We start from the raw sequence: 22,016 nt of genomic DNA, 5'->3' as shown, positions 1-22,016 counted from the left end.
AAATTATTACAGATTTAACTGGCTGCTGATTTAACCATTCTGTGTATTTTATTCTTGTTTTCTAGAAGGATTGTTGTTTTATGAAAACAAACATTCCACAAAACCTAATTTTCACTCGTCTTATGGCAGATCACTTACAACCTTGGGATTGGTTATATCGTCGCTGGCTGACCAGGCTGCTGGCAAAGGCAAAAACAAATTCGTACCTTATCGAGATTCAGTCCTCACTTGGCTTCTTAAGGTAAGTTGCTGACCTAGGATTCATTCATTGCTATTTCTAGTGTGATAGATGTTAAAGAAGTATGCAGGGGTTACCAAGCACACAGTACTGCCTAACCAAGCAAACAGTACTGCCTAACCAGGCACATGATACTGCCTAACCAAGCACACAGTACTGCTAACCAAGTACTCAGTACTATCCAGGCACACAGTACTGCCTAACCAGGCACACAGTACTGCCTAACCAAGCACACAGTACTGCTAACCAAGTACTCAATACTATCCAGGCACACAGTACTGCCTAACCAGGCACACAGTACTGCCTAACTAAGCACACAGTACTGCCTAACCAAGTACACAGTACTAACCAGGCACACAGTACTGCCTAACCAGGCACACAGTACTGCCTAACAAGGCAAATAGTACTGCCTAACCAAGCACACAGTACTGCCTAACCAAGTACTCAGTACTAACCAGGCACACAGTACTGCCATCCCAATTCTTAATGATGCACAACAAAGATATTTTGTAGAGTATGTGAAAATGGCTCAGCAGGTAAGATTGATTGCTTGAGTAAAGCTTGAGTCCCTGAGTTCTAATCCCCAGCATCCATGTGAACAGCTGGGCATGGAGATGGTGGAGCTTGCTGACCACCCAGCCTAGCTGAGACCCCTGGCTTCAGCAAGACACACTACACAAGAATTTAAAGTGACAGAGAAAGACATCTGATAGCTTTCTTTATGTCTCTCTTCATGTGCATACACACATGCACACACACGCGCGCAGCACTCACATGCATGTGCCACACAACAGCACAGACACAGAATATTATTTTATTCTGTCACGGTGTCCTTTGGCAGGTACTGTTTATTGCTATAAATAGAGACAGGCCGGGTTTGAAATCCTTTACAGGACAATTTAGGTGGGAACAGCCAGACCTCCATGATAGCGACCATCAGCCCAGCAGCAGACAACTACGAGGAGACACTGTCCACGCTAAGATACGCAGACCGAGCCAAGAGGATTGTGAACCACGCTGTTGTGAACGAGGACCCCAATGCCAAGGTCATCCGAGAGCTGCGAGAGGAAGTGGAGAAACTGAGAGAGCAGCTCTCGCAGGCTGAGGTAATATCTGTCTGCCATGCCCTGCTCCTGATGTCTGATGGGTAAGGGCATGCTGGCTTGCAGCCCTGGGTCATACCCATGCATGCGGGTCAGCATTTCAGTGTGTAGCATCTGCTGTGGTGCTAAGAGGCACTGTCAAGAACAACGTGACTGACCCTGACTGCTGCCCTGGCAACCTGCAGACAGGAGGAAAATGATGTCGTTCCTGTCATGGCCTATTGTTTGCTTCAGTCGGTCACGTGGTCTTCCAAAGGGAAATCCTAAGAACAGTGCGTGGTGGGGTTTGTTTTGGTTTGTTTTAATTAACATTGTAGATTGTTTCCACAAGGCTTTCAGAGACGCCAGGCATCCTTTCCCTCAGTCTTGGAGGTTGGGTCTTGTTGATAGAAAGGTTCCCAAGTGGTTCCGGTGGCTACAAGATATTTATGGTTGATGTTATTGATTTCTGTGTTATTGACAAATAAATAAATGCGCTTAAATAACCTTTTTCCTGGATTGAGATATTTCAGAGCTAAACCTCAGCATTTTTTAGTCTTTATTGATTTTTTTCTCCATATACTGGCTTGCTTTTTTTTCCTCTTCTTTAAAGAGGAGCTAAGCAACCATGTTCTCCTCTTCCATTTACTTTGAGGAGCGGAAGTCCAAGCCCCACGCTGGCAGTGTGTGACTTACTGCTTTCGAGAGACTATCACCACTGGCCAAGAAAGGACGTAAGGATGCTGAGATGGAGCTCATATCTACTTAGCATCCTTGTGACTGTGTACAGAATGTGCAGGGCCCTCCGTTCGACCTCCGTACCGCAGACAAGGAGACCATTATGTATGTTCCATACAGAGTGCTGGAGCGATTGTGAAAGTTGACGTCTCTGGTTTATTTTAAAGGCCATGAAGGCCCCCGAGCTGAAGGAGAAGCTGGAAGAGTCTGAGAAGCTGATAAAGGAGCTCACGGTGACGTGGGAAGAGAAGCTGAGGAAAACGGAAGAGATCGCACAGGTGGGCTCATGAGTTAGCCTCCTTCCGCCTGCTGTCTCCTCGGGACGGCCACCTGCCTCCTCCAAAACCCTCCATCGCAGCGGTTCTCAACCTTCCTGATGCTGCGACCCTTCAGTACAGTTCCTCCTGCTGTGGTGACCCCGACCATAAAATCATTTTGGTTGCTACCTCATAACTGTCATTTGGCTACCGTTGTGAATCACGACCTGATATCCGATAGGCAGGACATCTGAATATATGAGCCCTGTGAAAGGGCCCTTCCACCCTCTGAGGGTCGACAGCTGATGCCTCAGGGCCTTGTTCTCTGTACCCAGCTCGGTTTAAAGCACCAGCCTCAGGTCTTTGAGCAGTCTGTGTAGGGGCCTGTGTGATGTTCTGCTGGAACACTCCATTGAGGAAGCAAGGCTAGGGGGGAGTCTTTCCTCCTTTCTGCTCCTCATAGGAACAAAAATCCGCATTGTGATGGGGTGGGGGGTGTTGGTTTGTTTTGGTTTTATTTTTGGTTTTGGTTTAGATCTCTTGGCATTGAAAGCCCCTCCGTTTGGCAGGGATTTTTAAAACACAGGTTTTTCACCATGTGCTTCTCCGTACTTATTGGAAGGTACTGTATGGTCAGTCACTGAAATGGACTGCAGCAAGGGCAGTGCAGCCAGAGCGTGCCCGGGGTCACCCCACCCCTCCACACTGTACATTTCACGAGCAGGGCTCCCGCTTGTCTCTTCTCACAAGAGCGTGTGTTTTGCGAGCGCGGCCGGCTTCGTTTTAGTAGCTACTGTGTTCCCGGCCGTAGACCAGTACCCTCCACAGTCTACACTCACTGCGTAAGCCTCACATGGACAGGCGGATTCAACATCTGTCGTTACAGGGTCTCCACCTGCTCCTCCAGCCCCAGCTCCCACTGTTTTCCCCATCTGCTGGGAGTTCTTCGCCCCCGAAATTGTCCTCTGTGGACAGAGTCTCCCCGAAATCGTCCTCTGTGCAGTCTACCCGCTTCCCAGCAACCACTTTTTAAACAATCTTGCTTCTTGCTGCGATACTCATTCCAATGCTCCAAGAATTGTCTCACGCATTCTCAGCCCGTTCTTCTCTCTCAGTCCGTCATGATGGCCCTCCCAGGACACCGTACAGCCCTTCCTAGCCCTCCATGGCACACCATTACTCTCTTTTGCGTTCTGGGTTAGTGGTCTTGTCCTCCCTCCCAGACTTGTCCGCTTCTACAAGCCGACACCATGTGATTCACCCGAGGTGCCCTGTGACACTGTCATGCCCTGCACTGCGGCCCTTAGTAAACTTAGTGGAGCCGGGCAGAATGTGTCATCTCCCTGGCGTTGTCCCCAGAAGCAGTGACTTACTCTTTCCATGGCTACGTCTTGTGAACAGAACAACAAAGCCTCTCTTCTGTCTGTTTCCGTGACCAGGAGAGGCAGCGGCAGCTGGAGAGCATGGGGATCTCCCTGGAGACCTCTGGCATCAAGGTGGGGGATGACAAGTGCTACCTCGTCAACCTGAATGCAGACCCTGCCCTCAACGAGCTTCTGGTTTACTATTTAAAGGTGAGAAGGTGTATGAGAGCAGACGACTGGCATCATCCCAACTGAACCTGGATGCCCCGCCCTGGGATTTCTGTTTTTGTGTCTGGCATCGTCCTCGATAGCAGTAAGACCATGATGGTGCAGCCCCTCCCGACTGATCATAAGAAACAGCCTTTGTTTCACCCATACCCTTGAGGACAGGCTACAGAGGGGACAATTCAGGGTTTGCCCATAGGAGAAGGACCCCAATGTAAGGTCACCAAGTTCTGAGGTGTCTGGGGTCCAACCACAGTGGTTCGGAGAGGCCTTGGAGAATCTTCATTGTAACTCTAGGAAGATATCAGGTCCCACACAAGCCTAAAGAGACCCTAGAGCAAAGCTCCAAGTCTACCTTAGCTCTGACCCCATTATCTGGAAAAGACATTTGTCCTATGGTCACCCTTGAGAATGGCCTTTTAGCATTGGCACTGGTGCTTTGGTGTACACTTACCATGCTGGGAGCAGCTCCATAGTGATTTCCCAATGTCCTACCATTAGATTCCATGTGCATTCCCTTTGTCCCCCGACAACCCAGGGGGGTTCTCTGTGTAACAAACTCTGGCTGTCCTAGGCTTGCTTTATAGACCAGGCTGGCCTCGAACTCCCAGAGATCCACTTGCCTCTACCTCAGAATGCTGGGATTAAAGGCTTGTGCCACTGCGCCCAGCCCCACGTGCATTCTTTAAAAGAATCAAAGACTCCAGTGCACTTTTATGTGCCTAGGTTGTAGCCATCTGTGTGTGTGGCGTTAAAACTGGAGGAGACACTGTAAGGCAAACACACAGGCGTCATCACTGATCCGGTGCCTGCAAAAGCCCTCCCCTTCATGCCTGATAAAATGAGAACGCCCGGATAGAACACCTTTTGTTTGTCCTAAAATAGTGTTGACAGCATGGTCTCCTAAAGGGTCAAGAGAAGCCAGGGGTTCTTTGGCTATTGTAGAACCACTGGACAATTTTATTAAGCAAGAAATGGGGGTTGGGGATTTAGCTCAGTGGTAGAGTGCTTGCCTAGCAAGCACAAGGCCCTGGGTTCGGTCCCCAGCTCCCAAAAAAAAGAACCCCCCCCCAAAAAAAAAAAAAGAAATGGGACACCAGAGCTGGGTGTGTAGTGTATACCTGTAATCTCAGTATTTGGCCAGCGTGGGTGTCTTAGTTAGGGTTTGACTGCTGTGAACAGACACCATGACCAAGGCAACTCTTAAGGACAATGTTTAGTTGGGGCTGGTTTACAGGTTCATAGGTTCAGTCCATTATCATCAAGGTGGGAACATGGCAGCGTCTAGGCAGGCATGGTGCAGGAGGAGCTGAGAGTTCTACATCTTCATCTGAAGGCTGCTAGCAGAATACTGGCTTCCAGGTAGCTACGACTAGGGTATTAAAGCCCTCGCCCACAGTGACACACCTACTCCAGCAAGGCCACACCTCCAAAGAGTGCCACCCCACGGGGCCAAGCATACACACATCATCATCAGTAGGCCAGAGAGATTGGGAGTTCAGGTTCATCTTCCACTATGTAGCAAGATCAGGGCTGGCACGAGTTTTCCTTTTCTTTCTTGCCTGCTCCTTAAGAGTTAAAAGAGTTCCCAGTCACAGTGAGTACCGGGCCCACCTAATTAAGTTTTGCTAAGTCAGCCTGCAGCACGATCAGTGCCAACCTGGTCAGTTGTCACTGGTGGGGGGGTGTCATTGGTTACTATCAGCACGAACCCCAGTCGCAGATGGCCCACCTCGCTGCCTCCCTCCTCAGTTTACCCGACTGAGGCTTAGGAGGAAATGGCATACAGGTACCCAGTTCAAATAGTAAATATTCAATCCAGAATGAGAATTCGGTGTCTGCTACTGCTAAACCCAATTTTCTTACGTTTTAAAATAATGCCTAATCACCGTTGATACAGGAGCAGGTGTTGGTAGAGTTTAAACATTTTTAAAAATTGTTTCAAGGTAAGCTTTTAGCTTTAAAATATTGTTATGTGCTTGTCTGTCTGTCTGTCTGTCTGTCTCTATCTATCTATCTATCTCTCTATCTATCTATCTATCTTTCTATCTATCTATCTATGGAAGGCATGCACATGTCACAGAGTGTGAATAGAGGTCAGAGAATGATTTTCTAATACCATGCAGGTCCTGGGGATTGAACTCAGGTCATCAGGCTTGGTTATGAACGCTGTCCTTCAATGAGACATCTTGCCAGCCCGCCCTTGGCCTTTGATGTTCCCGATCTCCAGTGTGATTAATTTCATACTCCTGATTTATCCCATGTGTTTGCGATCATTTCTGGCTGAGTCTCTTGTGAACTTGGTTTCCCGTCTTCAATTGTATGTTCTAGGATCACACCCGGGTGGGTGCTGATACCTCTCAGGATATCCAGCTCTTTGGAATAGGGATTCAGCCCGAGCACTGTGAGATCGACATCGCAACGGATGGAGACATCACTCTCACGCCCAAAGAAAACGCAAGGTAGGAAGCGGCCGTGGAGGCTGCACTAGGTATCCTAGAGGATTTACTCTCTGGTCACAGAGGGTGTATTAGTTAACCACTCCCATTGCCTTAGCCAGAAACAAACAAACAATACCAAATATATAAAAATTCAAAAACAAAAACCAAGGGAAGGGTATATTTTGGCTCGTGATTTTAGAGTATGGTCCATATTGGCTAGGAAGTTGTGGTGGCAGGCATGGCTGGTGGGATGGTGAAGGATCTGTGAGGGGTTGAAGCAGCCCCGGCACTGTCAGGTGCCTTCGGAAAGCCAGACACATCTAGAGACTGGGTAGCTTTATCGCCCAAGGTCCGCCCCCAGTGACTTACTTCCTCCAGTGAGGCTCCGCCTCCCAAATTCCACAACCCTTGGACACAGCGCCACCCAGTGGGAAGCAAGTGTTCTAGCACATGAGCCCGTTGAGGCTTTGCATATTGAAATCCTAGCAGCATGGTAACTTTGAGGATGAACAGAGTCCTTTTTAGCGCTATTGCAGTAAAGCCTTAGTAGTCGGGGTTAAAGTACTACACTGAAGTGTATATGTTTTCATGAATGAATTTCAAAAGTTCAGGCGTCAGAGTCCTGTGAAGCCTAGGACTTTACTAGTGAGAGATTATATGAGAATGTAACTTAAAGTAAATATCATTTCCACCACATTTTGTTATCAGATTTCCCTGAGCATCCTTTAAGGTATTTACTTTTAACTAACTACCTTCCCACATCCATATTTTGTTTATAAATTGCCAGCAAACTTTTTTTAATGAGCTGTTGAACATATGTATTTTAGGTTTTGTGGTGCTTTAATATGTGAGCGTGTGTGTGCCTGTGTGTCGTCTGTGTGTGTGTGTGTGTGTGTGTGTATCTGTGTCATTGTGTGTCTGTGTCACTGTGTGTCTGTGTCATTGTGTGTCTGTGTGTCTGTGTCACTGTGTGTGCGTCCATGTCTGTGTCTATGTCTGTGTGTATGTCTATGTCTGTGTGTCTGTGTCTATGTCTATGTCTGCGTGTGTGTCTGTGTCTATGTCTGTGTGTCTGTGTCTACGTCTGTGTGTGCCTATGTCTATGTGTCTATGTCTATGTCTGTGTGTGTGTCTGTGTCTATGTCTGTGTGTCTGTGTCTACGTCTGTGTGTGCCTATGTCTATGTGTCTATGTATCTGTCTGCGTGTGTGTCTGTGTGATCCGGAGTGAAGATCAGAGGACAGCCGCACGTGGGACACCCTGCCCCTTCCACCTTGTTTGAGGTGGAGTCTCTTGTCCAGCACTGCATAGGCAGCACTGGCCAGCCTGGGCGCCTTCAGGAATTCTGTGTCTGCCTTCCTTGTCTCCCTGGGAACGCTGACTACAGTTGTGCTACTACTCCAGCTTAACGTGGGTTCTGGGGATCTGAATTCAGGTCCTCACACTAGCTTTGCCTAATGAGCCATCTCTCTGGCCCCATTTGTAAATGTTACAATGCTTCTAATGCTTTCCCTCTTCGTTAGAAGCACACAGAGTTGGGGATCCCTCTTTGAGGGGACCTGGCAGGCCCTGGCTCACGGCTGAGTGTTGCTGTCACTCTTTCAAATGTCTCCCAGAATCCACCCATTAGACCGTTCCCTGCCACCTCTTTGAGTCTTGAGGCTACCGTCTTCTCTCCAACTGGCGCCTTCCTTTGTATCCCTCCAGGTCCTGTGTAAATGGCACCCTGGTCTGCAGCGCGACCCAGCTGTGGCACGGTGACAGGATCTTATGGGGAAACAACCACTTTTTCAGGTAACAGCTTCATGCTCTCTAGCATTTTTTTATTTCCATTTTTTCCCCCTGATATGTATACGTCAAGCTGATATTATCCAATGACGGAAACCTCCACAGAATTAACTTGCCGAAGAGGAAACGGCGGGACTGGCTGAAAGACTTTGAGAAAGAAACCAGCGCCACGGAGCATGATCTAGACGCTGCGAGCGAGGCCTCCTCAGAGCCAGACTACAACTACGAGTTCGCACAGATGGAGGTCATCATGAAAACACTGAACAGCAATGGTAAGACATCGGCTCCTTCGTAGGTCAGTCCCCGAGGGACACCGGTATAGAAGCAGAGCCGTCCCAAAGCTTAGACACGGCCAGGCCTTTATTTACTGAGAGGCCGTCATCAGCAAAGAGTACCATCAAGACTGCAGAGAAAACTCAGGTGGAACCAGGGAGTGTGCAGATGCCCCCCTTTTGGGAACTTCTTGTCCCCCAAACCAGTTATAATAACATCTCCATGGTCGCAGAGCATTTACTGAATGGATCTGACCAAGTTTTTGTTTTTTTTTTTTTTAATCAAATTTTCCACCATTGGTCTTGTCATTTCTGGGAGAATGAAAAAGTCACCGAAAAAAAATACGGATCCAGGAATTTTGAATATAAAAAGGAAGCATTTACTATGGGCTCACTTGGAAACTGTATTTCCTAAGAGACTTACTTAACCGACAGGCTCGAGGACCTTTGGTAAAAAACGACATTTAAAGTGAACTGTTCTTTAGGTTGTTTACCTGCATAGGACAATGCCTACCTCACTCTCCCAATCGCCCCCGAGGGTTGCTTCCCTCTGAGTCACACGCCTGTGCTCCGATGCAGCCATATGAGCTGGTGGCCTTGGTGTCCTCAGAATTCCGTCTCCCGATAGGTGGCTTCCCGATCGTAAGCCTGTCTGCCTGGTGGTCGTCCCCGTGGTGGTCCTACTTGAAGATCCTCTTCCCCCTCCTGTGGTTTCAGACGAAGCTGGTTCACCAACACTGGGAGAGAGGTTCTTAACTGCTGCTTTAGCATGCGGGAACCTGGCTGCCTTCCACCAGGGCCGCTGAGGGATGATGTGTGCTTCGAGCTTTGGCCAGGTCTAACAGGGCAGTACTGAGGTGTGAAGCAAAGGTTTTCTGCCTGACAGAACTGCTTCTTGATCGTAACTGAGGAATGTTTTCTTCCCCAAAATGACACCTCAACCCCATTCCAGTTCTGGTACCTTCCAGCTGTCCTGTTCCATATAAGCCCAGCTGTACAGGAGAGTGTCTTTGTGTTAACTGCTGCTGTGACTAATGGCTTCATTCCTATAGAGACCATGGCACTTTTAAATGTAACCTCTTATCTCAGTAATCACTGAGACCTCTAGAGTAAGTTCTGACCTAAAACTCAGCTTGTCTGCCTGTAGTCATAAAAGAGGAAGCTGGGGAAATAGCTCTGCAAGTTAAAAGCTTGCTCTGCAAGCCCAAGGGCCAACATTCTGGCCCTCAGAACCCATGGCACCCCACCTGTCATCCAGCATGGGGGAGTGGAAACAGGATCCCTGGAACAAGCTGCCTAGCTGGATCTAAGGACTTGGTGAGCTCTGGGTTCCAGGGAGAGACCTACATTAATGCATAATATAGCAAAGGTACTTGATGTTAGCCTTAGGCCTCTACGTGCACGCACGCACATGTGCACCCACATACCCCTCTGAACATTCATGCACCCATAGACCCATCCGTGCATATCAAAAATGAAAATAAAGTAGGAGAAAGTCTAGCGCAGAGCAACGACACCTCTTTCCCACGTGGAAATCAAACACTAACAACCTTTCCCCAAGTTCTTCTGAAGCCGGCTCTAAAATAAAGACTGTTAGTGACCAGCCAAGGTTATGGGCCGGTTTCTCACATCTAGGATTAGGAGCTTCTTTTTCTCTTGCAGATGGACTCTCTTCACATCCCGGTGGGAGTCATTTCTAATGCTCTTGCCGATGCCCTCTACCAGCACCCGTGCCGTCTGCTCCATGCTTGGGGTGATGGGCTGGTCTAGTCTCATTTCATATCTGCTAGGGAGGGGGTACACCAGTTTAGAGATCACTCTGATCCCCCAACCAAGCGCTCTTACCTCTCTCCTGAAAAAAATGTCGCTCTTTGGTATCCTGACCTTAGGCACCAGACTCCCTGAATTTTGAAAAGGTTCACTTGAGAAAAGGAGAGTGAAGTGGGAATGTAGCTCAGTGATAGGGTGACTCCCTAGTGTACACAGGCCCTGTGTCTGTCCTCAGCCCCGTGGGGGTGGGAGGGGGGAGGTAAAGTGGGAATTAAGATGTCAGACTCATGCTATGTGGCTGTGTCATCACAGCTCAGGCTTGCGTACTGGCCCATCTCAGAGGCAGATTACCTGGCAAATTAGGACCTATTTTATTTTATTTACTAAAAATAAGAGACACTTCCTTCTAGAACCATTTTTGAATGACAGTAACTTGGAGACACGTGTTTAGGTTGTCTTAAAGTCTTAAATTCCATATTTCAACATGGAAGTTTTATCATTTTACGAAACAGAGGAAGTCATACATCAAGGGACGTTTTAAACACATCAGTGGGTACATGAGAGAGGCGGGTATGGCCAGATGGGGCAAGCTTTTCTATAAGCCCGAGATGCTATCTGTGATATTCTTAGATTTGGGGTTGGCGAAAGCTAGTGGTCTGTTACGTTAATGATTCGAAATGGTTTTTATCTGTTAGTCACAGGATGTTAGCTCAGACACAGGTGGGCAAGGGTCAGCCCTTCTAGAGGGCTAGCACTAGCCTAAGACCTGCACCATTGCAGTCTCTCCACGGTCCTGAAATCAGCCAGTCTCCGTAGACACAGCTTCTTTACAAGAGTCCTTATTTACAGAACCCGCTGCTGGTCACGCAGTGCGTTTTGTGCGGGGGTGGGGGGGACATGTATTATTTATTAAATATTATAATGTCCCTTGGGGCTAGAAATCTCATTCCTAGGATCTGATATAGATGAGGCTGGGTAGTGGGCAGGACAGCAGTGTTTGGGAGAGAGAAAAAGCCATTAAGAACGAAACTTCTGGGTCATATCAAAGCTGCCAGCCATGTTAGAATCTATTCTTAAAGGAGGCTGTGTAGGGTAGCAAAGGCATCAAACTGATTGACAGGAGAGAGAAATAAATATCATCCAAGATTTCCCAGGCTGGGGAGACAGCTTGGTCAGGACTTTCCTTCCAATTATAAAGACCTGAGTTCAGTCTCTAGCGCTCGCATTTAAAGAAGGAGCAGCCTGTATCCGTAAGCCCAGCACCGGAGACGCAAAGACGGATCCTGCGGCTTGATGGGCAGCCGGCCTAGACTCACTGCTGAGCTAGCGAGAAACCCGGGTGTGGGGGTGGGGTGGGGTGAGACGTCTAAGCAGGTCAGGGTACTTGGTACTAAGCCTGACAACCTGAATCGGATCCCCCAGAACTTACATGGTAGAAGGAAAAGGCCAACCACGGCAAGTTGTCTCCTACTCTGTAGACACGCCACAGCATGCGTGCTCGTGCACGCACGAAATGAATAAATGTTTCTGAGCATGCCTGAGGGATGATGCTCAAGAATTGCCTCTGGCCTACCACATGCACACACAGCCACATGCATCCCGCCTCACAAACATGTGTACATGCATGCATGGATGGACACTCACTGTAAAGAAAAAGATCAAAAGAAAATTTAAAGAAAAGTAAGCAGGGCTGTGTCTGATGAGCCCCGGGAGGGGACCCGGAAGTCTGGCTCTGGAGGCTCAAGCACAGGACTAAGTTGCTGCCCTCTCTGTATCTGCATCTTGGTCTGTGGCCCCAGTTTGTGCTGTGTCACTTCGGCTGCTGGTGCAGCTGTAAGCAGCCTGCCCTACAGCCTTTTTGACATGGAACCCGGGTTGAGATCCTGCTGTATCGGCCACTGGGGTCACATGTTTCTGCAGCATGGAAGGCAGGAGTGTGGATTGATTACATTTTTCAGGACCTGGGCAGTAAAAGTCAACAGCAGGTTTTGCTTAGCATGAACAAGGCCCAATGTTCCATCCCCAGCGTGCCATTCAGGGTCTTTTCACAAAACCCTGTGAGGCAATGTCTCAGTGATGAAAACTGATGCTGCTTTGAGGGGGGAAATGGATTTTAGAGTAATCTGGCTGTTTGTTTTGAAGGCCCCTGTTCTTTGATGAGTGCCCATAAGGAGAGACTTTCGGGATAAGAGCATTGTGTCGATTGTTCATCAAGTCGATGTCTGCCCGTCCATCCGTCTGTCCGTCCATCTGCCGCCCCCACCCCCAGTTGACTTCCAACTTCCAGTCAGAGCTCAAAATCTGGTGCCGTCCTTGGTTGCTGTGTGACTTTGGTCATCTATATGGTTGTTCTGAGTCCCAGTTTCCACAACATTAAAATGGAGATGCCATCCCCCTCGGGGAAGGAGGCGTTGGCTGCAGGGTTCTTGCATGGGGAGTCGGTCTGGTCCCGCGATTCAGCCAGTAGAGTCGCCGTTGGCATGGCAGCTGTCATTCTGAATTAAAACAACTCACAGCCTCTTGCAATTACATGGAACCACTCCGTTTTGCTTTGTTTTATTAACTTTATTCTTAAGGCCGGTGTGTTCCCTTCTCTTACGTGCTAACAGAGAAGTGTGCTGCTCACCTATATCATACAAACTGACATGGGGTATTTTGGGAAAGTCTTTGTGGACGGCCATAATCAGGTGATGAAGAAACTTCTGAAGTACTTTCCCCATTTTTTTCCCTGGGAATTAAGCTGAGAACTGAAGAGTAGGGCGGTTGCACAGGTTATCAGGGATGCTGGGAGATGCTCACAGGGATGGAGAGGTCACCCTTCCTCCTATGGTTGTCAAGTGGGCTGACTCTTCGCAGGCTGCTCCCTTAGGTTGTGACTTGGTTCCTGTGCCATGGTCTGGATCTGGCATCCGGCTCATTGGTCATCACCACACTAGGGCCCTGCACAGCCACTTGGCTCCTCAGAGCCTGGTCCCTCCTGTACCACAGCTATCCATAGAGGTGCTAAGGGCTCGGTTGTCTGTACCTATTTGTCCCTGGACCACTAAATGGCCAAAGGGATAGTTTTTCCTCTCCCTCTCCCTTTCCCTCTCTCTCCCCCTCCCTCCCTAACTCCTTTCTTCCTTCCTTTCTTTTCTTTCTTTCTTTCTTTCTTTCTTTCTTTCTTTCTTTCTTTCTCTCTCTCTCTCTTTTTCTTTCTTTTTCTTTCCTCCTTCCTTCCTTCCTTCCTTCCTGTTAATTGCCCTCTTAGGAATTAACACCTGAGAATTTCCACCCCCTGTACCTAGTCAATATTTTCAAAGGTATGCTGTGATCTCCTCCCCATCTGGGGAAATTCAAGATTGGGGAAGTCCCCGGTGAGCGAGCAGAAGCCTGTTAAATTTGTTAAATGAGTGTAAAAGTCGTGTACTGTAAAGATCAACTCTTTATGCTCCTAGCCCTGTGCCAGCCTGGGCTTCACAATGGTTTGACATCCAGTCCCTCCCCATCAAATGCCAGGAGGTTTATGACACAGACGGGTTAGCACGAAGCTATACTCAGCCTGCTGAAGAAGGTAACAGTGGAAACTGCGGTTACGGTTGGCTGAAGTGTTACCCAAAAGCAAACCAGGAGGATTTCCCCCGTGAGCCCTCAGGCCTGTCACAGAAAGCAGAGGACCAGGCCAGATTCTGAGGCAGGACAGGCTTCTTCCTGGAAGAAGCCTAGAAAGACACCCGTGTAGACGCCTGTCTTTATCGGCTCCTTACAACCCCTTGCCTCTTCTCTCGGCTCACCAGATCCAGTTCAAAATGTGGTTCAGGTCCTGGAAAAGCAGTACCTGGAAGAGAAGAGGACGGCCCTGGAGGAGCAGCGGCTCATGTATGAGCGAGAGCTAGAGCAGCTCCGTCAGCAGCTCTCTCCGGAGAGGCAGCCGCCCAGCAGCGCCTCCGACCGCCTGGCCTACAGCAGCCAGACAGCCCAGCAGAAAGTGACCCAGTGGGCTGAGGAGAGGTAAGAATAGGGACAGACCCAGAGTTGGGAATGAGGGCTGCAGGGCTGGAGAGGCCTGTGAAGGGAAGGCGGACCTGGGAAAAGAAGACTGGTGACCCGGATCTAGTTTGGCTGTTGGTGTTTTGTGTCAGAGATATTACCCAGCCTTAGTAGGTGGCAGTGACAGAAGTGTGAGTGACTCCTTAACAACAGTCTGGAGGTGCGGACAGAAAGCAGGAGGCTTGTGACTGAGCTGGTGTCTTTGCTTTTTCTTTCAGAAGGAGGTGTTGGTGCTTAAAGCCAGACCTTTCCCCCTGCTAGATATGCCCGCTGCCACTAAGAGCACCCCTAGTTCCAGGGGTGTAGGTGGGTGGCTTAGCAGAAACAGAAAGCTGGAAAGGAAAGGAAAGGAAAGGAAAGGAAAGGAAAGGAAAGGAAAGGAAAGGAAAGGAAAGGAAAAGGAAAGGAAAGGGTGTTTGGAAGCCCGGGAGCAAGCTGTTTTGTTGAATCTAGAAGTGACTTATAGAGGAGCTAAAAGAATTGAATCTAATCATTAGGTTGAGCATGTATGAGCCAACAAGCAGGGCATGTGAGAGTGACCAGGGAATGCTTGGACGGCATGAGGGCTATCCTATGGGCCTCAACAGTAAATAAATAGGGAGAGAGGGAGGGAGGGAGGAACAAAACACTGTGGCAGCCCTGGCTGGTCTGGAACTGGCTATGAAAACCAGGCTGGGGGTTGGGGATTTAGCTCAGTGGTAGAGCGCTTGCCTAGGAAGCGCAAGGCCCTGGGTTTGGTCCCCAGCTCCAAAAAAAAAAAGAAAGAAAACCAGGCTGGCCTTGAACTCACACAGATCCGCCTGCCTCAGCTGCTCACATCCTAGGGTTAAAGACATGTACCTCAATACCCAGTGCCCGGTTTTGTGACTTTGTTTGTTTAACACCAGTCCTCAGCTACAGATCTTGTCCCCAACTGTAGTTCTCAGTGGGTGACCTCTCTGTGCATTGGAGAGGAAAACACCCTGAAAGCAGCTCTGTTCTTGTCGATCATGTTGGTTATGGTTTTCTGACGGTCCTGCCCACTGAGGAAGGAACGGAACTCTGGTTTACTCTGCCCGCATGCGCTTTCTTTTCTTCAACACAGGGATGAACTCTTTCGGCAGAGCTTGGCCAAGCTTCGAGAGCAGCTGGTGAAAGCCAACACTCTGGTGAGGGAAGCCAACTTCCTGGCTGAGGAGATGGGCAAACTCACTGACTACCAAGTGACTCTTCAGATCCCTGCGGCCAACCTCAGTGCCAACAGGAAGGTAGGCGCAGCCCTAGGGAGGGGGACAGCTTGATGTAGGCTAGTAAGTGCTGCGAGCTGGAATCTAGAAGTCACCTCTGTGAGCAGGTCCAGGGAACCAGACGGTTGTCTCTGTAAGCCTTCGGGTCGGTATAAACCCCATGGGTAAGTGTGCTGGGTAAACGCCCTTAGAAAGGGCAGAAGCAGAAGGCTGGGAGGTGATGTGCCTTTAACCCCCGCTCTCAGGAGGGAGAGGCAGGCAGATCTCTGAGTTCGAGGCTTGCCTACAGAGGGAGTTCCAGGACAGCCAGAGCTGCACAGAGAAACTCTGTCTTGAGAAGGAAAAGAAAAGGAAAAGGAAAAGGAAAGATGGGAGCAGAATTTGGTTGCCGAAGGACTTTCCGATTTAACCGCTTTCCTGAAAAGAGTGAAACTAGGGTCTCAGAAGATAGCTCAGCTCACGAGCTTGATGACCTGGGTTCAATTCCCAGGTCCCACGTAAGAACGGAACGAGACAACTCCACAGAGTTGTCCTCTGACCCCCACAAGCTCACAGTGCTCACCCACACCCACGCATCCACGGAAATAGAAGTTTCAAAAGAGTGAAGTTAGGCATGCATGTGTGTTTATGCGTGTATATACATATATGTGTAAGTAATGCCTGCTCCCCTTCATGCAAACACCCCTTCTGCGATGGGGTCTGTGTGTGTATTTGGTTGTCCTGCCTTTCTATGAGAGACTCTCTGAGAAGGAAAAAACATCTGAAACTTGCTGTCACACACACAGACCTCCTTGTAGCCACCCGGAAGTCTATCATTACAACATAAAGGAATTTTACTGTAAGAGAGAGACCTGGAAGAAAATAAATTTTTATCCCAGCAAATTAAAAGAGACATTGTATGTGGGAGTGGAGAGAGAGGGCTCCCTCAGGTAACCACTTACTGCTCTGCCAGAGGACCCAAGTTTGGTTCTTAGCATACACATGGTGGCTCACCATTATCTGGAACTCTGGTCCCAGGGGATCCAAAATCCTCTTCTAGCTCTGAGAGCATCAGGGACACATGTGCACATACATGCTTGCAGGCAAAACACACATACACATAAAGTCTTTTTTAAAAAAAAAGGTAAGAAAGCGAGTTAGGGAGTATCTTATCGGTCTTTGGAGTTCTAAGTCCACAGACATAGGCACGTCTGCATACGAGGATCCTATTAGAGTCCCTCTCTTCTCTAAGACTGATTGATTGATGATTGGCCGAGACAGGGTCTCACAATCCCATGCTGCCCTCAGACTTACTGTGTAGCTAAGGATGACCTTGGGCCTCCAATTCTCCTGTCTTTAACCCCCAAAGGCCGTCATTACCGGCATGCACTGTCACATCTGTTTTAGGTGGTGCTGGGGGTATAACCCAGGGCTTTGTGTTAGATAAGCACTCTGTCAATGGAGCCACCTCCTGGTTGCATCTGTGTAACAGAAACTTGAAGTACTCTTGTAATTGGTTTATAGAATGTGATAAATCTGTGTCATGCATTCCCATGTTGCTATTGAAAAGCAAGATTATGAATAATATCCAAATGAAAGGAATTGATTGTAGGTAAATATATATAGATGTATAGGTACATAGATATATGTAGAAAAGAAAGGCCAGAATATTCCCTAGGTGGTAAAGTTTTACTGGCTTTTGTAACCTTACAACCTCACCCTTATACATACTGCCTTTAACCATGACGGGGAATGTCGGGACCACGTCCACTTTGTTCTCCATCACAATACAGAGAGGAGCAATTGTCAGTGAGCCCGCCATCCAGGCCAGGAGGAAAGGAAAGAGCACCCAGGTCTGGACCATCGAGAAGCTGGAAAATAAGTTAATTGATATGAGAGACCTTTATCAAGAATGGAAAGAAAATGTCCCCGAGGTAAGAGAAACAGAGCGTGGAGGAGATTTGACTGTATTAAAACCACAGGTATAATGGTTTGGTCATTTACACTAGGGAGATAAAGTGTGATCTTTAAGGTCCAATCGCACGTGATTCAGTCAGGTGGATGCGGAATCCGGGAAAGCCCGGCGGGTCTTAGTTTACTTTGTTCTCGTTGCCTCTCAAGGGAAATGAGGAAAGTCGCTCTGAGCATGCGCAGTCGCTCCACACCGTCAGTCCTGGAAAATTAGGCCGAAGCCAGTGTGGAGTTCCTCTTCATCCCCGTCTGCGCATGTGCCCCTGACTGTGCTCAGGACTGGGTAGATTTCTAAATGTAATCGTAGCGAATGTAATGTTTAGTTTTGTTTTTAGCATTTGACGTTGGTAATGAAAAGGAAAATTTGGTGAAGGAAGGAGTTGGTGCAATTGACAGGGCGTGGCATAAAACAGGCTGCAGGCATGGGGTGAGTGGAGCTGGGGCCCCTCTGCAGGAGCAGCCCCTAGCAAACACGCCCCGCTTGTGTGCTGGGTCTTTGTGGGCACGATTCTGATTTTAGTTGTTTATTTTTATGAATGCTTCCTCTAGTTTGAAGTAACATGATTTAAGTTGATGCGTTGTTCCCCGACCTCTCACCCAATGACCTATCCTTCTTCTCAGGCTAAGAGGCTCTGTGGGAAACGAGGTGACCCTTTTTATGAAGCTCAGGAGAATCACAACCTCATCGGTGTGGCTAACGTGTTTTTGGAATGTCTCTTTTGTGATGTGAAGCTTCAATATGCAGTACCCATTATCAGCCAGCAGGGGGAGGTAAGGACACGCCAGCTCCTAGACATTGACAAGATAGGAAATTGTGTTTCATCTCTGCCTTGAGAAAGATCAAGAAGGGGTGTGTGTGTGTGTGTGTGTGTGTGTGTGTGTGTGTGTGTGTTTTATCCCTCTTAATAGCTGGTCTTAATATAAATTATCAGTCAGGATTAAGCCATGGTCTTAAAAGATAACACATTTCATATTTGTGGTTCATAATCTTTTTCTGTTTTCATCAAATAAGAAATATTTTTGGTAATACATTTTGCTCTTTGCCCCATATTAATTTTTCTTCTAAAATCAAACTCCACTACTAGCCATCCAGACCAGTTCCTTCCTAGCCTGTAGATACCCTCTTCAGGATATTAGATCCAGGAGTAGTGGTGTGTTCATTCGACCCCAGCACTCAGGAGACAGAGGCAGATTATTCTGAAGTCCTAAGTAACCAAGCAGCCTAAATACCCTTTGTTAGTTCCCTTCAGGCAGTCACATTTCAACAGTGTGGGTGGGTTTATTTGCCCTTTGTGGGCCTTAGACATGTTAGAAAACATTCATGTGAAAGCTTTTGCTTTTCCCTAGGTCCATTTTTACTCTGACAACCTTATTATTTGACTAAACTGTGCCTACAGAAAGACTCAAATAAAATGAAAATTATCCAGTATCCCTCAGACCAACACCGTAATAAGATTCCCTTCTAGTCTCTGTACATTTACAAAGCATTTGAACCAAATCAACCCTGCAAAGCGACCCCATTTTTTCCCATTTCATATTCTGGAGCGGCCATTTTGCTGTGTCATGGCAATATCCTCTTTGGTTTATTGCTTCCCAACCTAATTATAATGAAAACCTAACTTACCTCTCAAACTTTTGGGTATTCAGTTGCTTGGACTATCTGCTGTCTCAGTGAGCACTATTTGCCTCTTATCGTGTTAGCGACAGTTTCCTAGGAGTGCCCAGGCACCTGTCTATTTAAGCTTGTGATGCGTTCCAGCATACGGCCCTCCAGAAAGAGTCCCTTTTCTTTGCACTCCTTGACAGCACAAGGGAAGATAACGTCTTGTGGTTCCCCCTGCTACAGTGTAAGATTTCCCCCAGAACCTACTGGCTGTTTGCTGGTCTTCCACATTCTGTAGTCTTAGACACCATCTTCTATGGGTAAAGGCATAAAAACTGTGTGTCTCACATTCAAACTTCTCCCCAGCTTGTCAACTGATGTTTTTCCTATTCGGCCACAATCCTTAACTTCCTGGTCTATCTTATACAACATACAAACTTGAACTACAGAGTTATTCCTTTGGGGTTCTTAGAATAAGGTATGGTTTAAAAAGAGAAGCTGGGAATAGACCTGGGTTCCCGGGGTGGGATGGAACCTGGGTGGGTGCGTGCGTGCGTGCAGGAGCTGAGAGCTTCCTGGATAAGTCCGCTCCAGTGACCACCAATGCTTCTCTCATGCTAAAAATACAACTTGAGTGACCAGTGGAGGCAGTGGCTGAGGCCCTTGTGTAGGGCCTCTTAATCTAGAGTCCCTGGCAAGCTCTGGGTACCTGAAATTATATCACGAATGTACTGGGGGGCCCATAGATGGTTCAGCAGGGTAAAAGCGCTTGGCCTTGCAAGCCTAATGACCTGAGTTCAGTCTCCAGTGGAAAAGAGGAAAAGGACGTCTAAATGTTTGCCTCTGACCATCACATGTGTCCTGTGGCATGCATACACCTGTACACACACACACACACACATACACACACACACACACACACACACAGACAAGCATCGTATGAAGCACTGCACTGTGGTTTCTCCACTCTTCTTACCCTCAGTACCTTCTACCTTGTATCTCGCTGGTCAGATAGCATCAGCTAATTTCTCTCAGATCCTTAGCCCCGGTGCCGGTTGCCACGTGGAAGTCTGAGCATTAAGCATAACTCTTAGCCCGGGGTGATGGCTTATCCCTATAATTCTAGTATTCAGAAGCTGAGGCAGAAAGATTGTGCCTTTGAGCACCCTGAGCCATCTCTAAGAGAAGGAAGGACTACCACCATACTGGACCTGCTATAGTGACACACTACCACAATCAGAAATCTAATGGCCTTACAAGAACAGTTATTTAGGGGTAGGGGAGAGATGCCCCTCTTTGGACACCGTGCTCAAGGACGTAGGCCCACGCATATACACATAACTGAACAGTAAGTTGAACAAAGAATCGTTACCTAGAGCAGAGAATGGGGAGGCGTGCCTATCGTCCAAGCACTCTGGAGGCTGAAGCAGGAGGATTCTATAGTGAGGTCAGCCTGGGCTATGTAGCGAGACCCTGTCTAGACGAATCAAAACCTCACAAAATGCAAACAAAAGAACTACTTTCCCATACCCATCTGGCTCTGTTCGTATGATCCCTTCCAGGATAAGCACCCGTTACCAACCCACGAGCCTGTTTTTATGCGGCTCCTTCTTCCTTGAGCCAGGGACCATGTCTGCCTGGTGTACTGTCGGAAGTGCAGTGCTTGGCACAGTTTCTGCCCCCATCCAATGTTTCCCTGTGAACACTTGCTGTGCGCATGGGCACACACTTATCCCATGCACACCCAACCCCTACACCTTTCTTGTTAAGTCTACTACACCATCTTGTTATTGGCTCTTACTTCTTGCCCTCTTTCTGCACTTACCCATGAGTTCACTGGCAGGAGAACCCACTCCTCGGTGCCCTAGGAGGGTAGATCCCGGTTGGAGTGAACAGATTACCCAAGCACGAGTAACTCTGTAAACAAACATAAAACTGAACGCCCCAGTAGAATATGATGGCTCCCTTGAAGCCGCTCCTTGCCTGAGCTGAGGAAAATGGATACACCTCAGAGAGTTCTAGAAAGAAGGTTGGGAGGGGACAAATTAGGGTCAGAGTAAGAAAGAAAGGTTGCAATGGCCTGGGCTTGCGTGGCTCTGGGAGGGTGGGTTTGGGGTCTCCCTCCCGGAAGTGGCTTAGGAGGGAGGGTCTCACACTGCCGGAGACGGCGAGCCAGGGCTGTCGAGTGAATTTCCGTCTCAGGCGACTGGTGCCCAGGGTATTGCTTTGAACTCTGAAATGCGCCTGTTCCTTGACCCAGGTTGCCGGGCGTCTCCACGTGGAGGTGATGCGTGTTACAGGAACTGTTCCAGAGCGCGTGTCGGAGGATGACTCTTCCGAGAACTCCAGTGAGAGTGGGAGTCTTGAAGTGGTGGACAGCAGCGGGGAAGTCATCCACCGTGTCAAAAAGCTGACGTGCCGGGTGAGAGGACAGGTGGTTGGGCCTCAGGTAGCCGGGTGAGAAGGCAGTGATCCGGGCTCATGTAGCTGGTGAGAGGACAGTGATCGGGGCTCAGGTTGTCGGGTAAGAGGGCGGTGACCCGGGCTCAGGTAGCTGGGTGAGGGGGCAGTGGCTGGGGCTCTCGCAGCCTGGTGAGAAGGCAGTGATTGGGGCTTACATAGCTGAGTGAGGGGACAGTGATCAGGTCTCCCGTAGACCCTGGCAGTGCCAAGAGATACACATGAAGTTTAATGAAGTTTCATCTAGCACAATGGAAGTTAAACTGTCTGACAGGAGATGTGACTGTGAGCTGCACTTTTTTCTAAGATTCTTTCATGACAATCATTTGAAATTCCCCGTAAAGGTGTACTCTTTGCATTTAGTATCCAGACAAAAGTGATTTCATGATGCCCTCCACATACCCAAATCCACTCAAGTCCCATATACCCCGTGTTTGCATGTATTCTATACACATGCTTCTACATACTTTAAATAATCACCAATAGAATAGCATGTAATGTGGTACAAGTGTGGTGTGTTTGTTCTATCACGGTCCTCTTTGTTTTTTAAGATTTTATGTAGTCCTGGCTATC

The 22,016-nt window shown here is 48.3% G+C and overlaps 1 protein-coding gene across 1 annotated transcript in view; it reads left to right on the top strand.

Moving 5' to 3' along the window:
• Positions 1-22,016, top strand: part of Kif13a (kinesin family member 13A) — a 184,538-nt gene that overhangs the window by 116,623 nt on the left and 45,899 nt on the right. Inside the window, exons 10-21 of the mRNA XM_032885303.1 lie at positions 130-241; positions 1,132-1,344; positions 2,226-2,336; positions 3,755-3,889; positions 6,236-6,366; positions 8,053-8,139; positions 8,239-8,405; positions 13,952-14,165; positions 15,289-15,451; positions 17,203-17,343; positions 18,002-18,151; positions 21,244-21,405. Coding sequence (XP_032741194.1) covers positions 130-241; positions 1,132-1,344; positions 2,226-2,336; positions 3,755-3,889; positions 6,236-6,366; positions 8,053-8,139; positions 8,239-8,405; positions 13,952-14,165; positions 15,289-15,451; positions 17,203-17,343; positions 18,002-18,151; positions 21,244-21,405 — 1,786 coding nt within the window. The remainder of the gene's footprint in view (positions 1-129; positions 242-1,131; positions 1,345-2,225; positions 2,337-3,754; positions 3,890-6,235; positions 6,367-8,052; positions 8,140-8,238; positions 8,406-13,951; positions 14,166-15,288; positions 15,452-17,202; positions 17,344-18,001; positions 18,152-21,243; positions 21,406-22,016) is intronic.

The sequence above is a fragment of the Rattus rattus genome, chromosome 14 (assembly GCF_011064425.1).
Source record: "Rattus rattus isolate New Zealand chromosome 14, Rrattus_CSIRO_v1, whole genome shotgun sequence".
NCBI lineage: Eukaryota > Metazoa > Chordata > Mammalia > Rodentia > Muridae > Rattus > Rattus rattus.
Note: the sequence above shows the minus strand (reverse complement) of the source record. Positions and strands in the feature narration are given on the sequence as shown.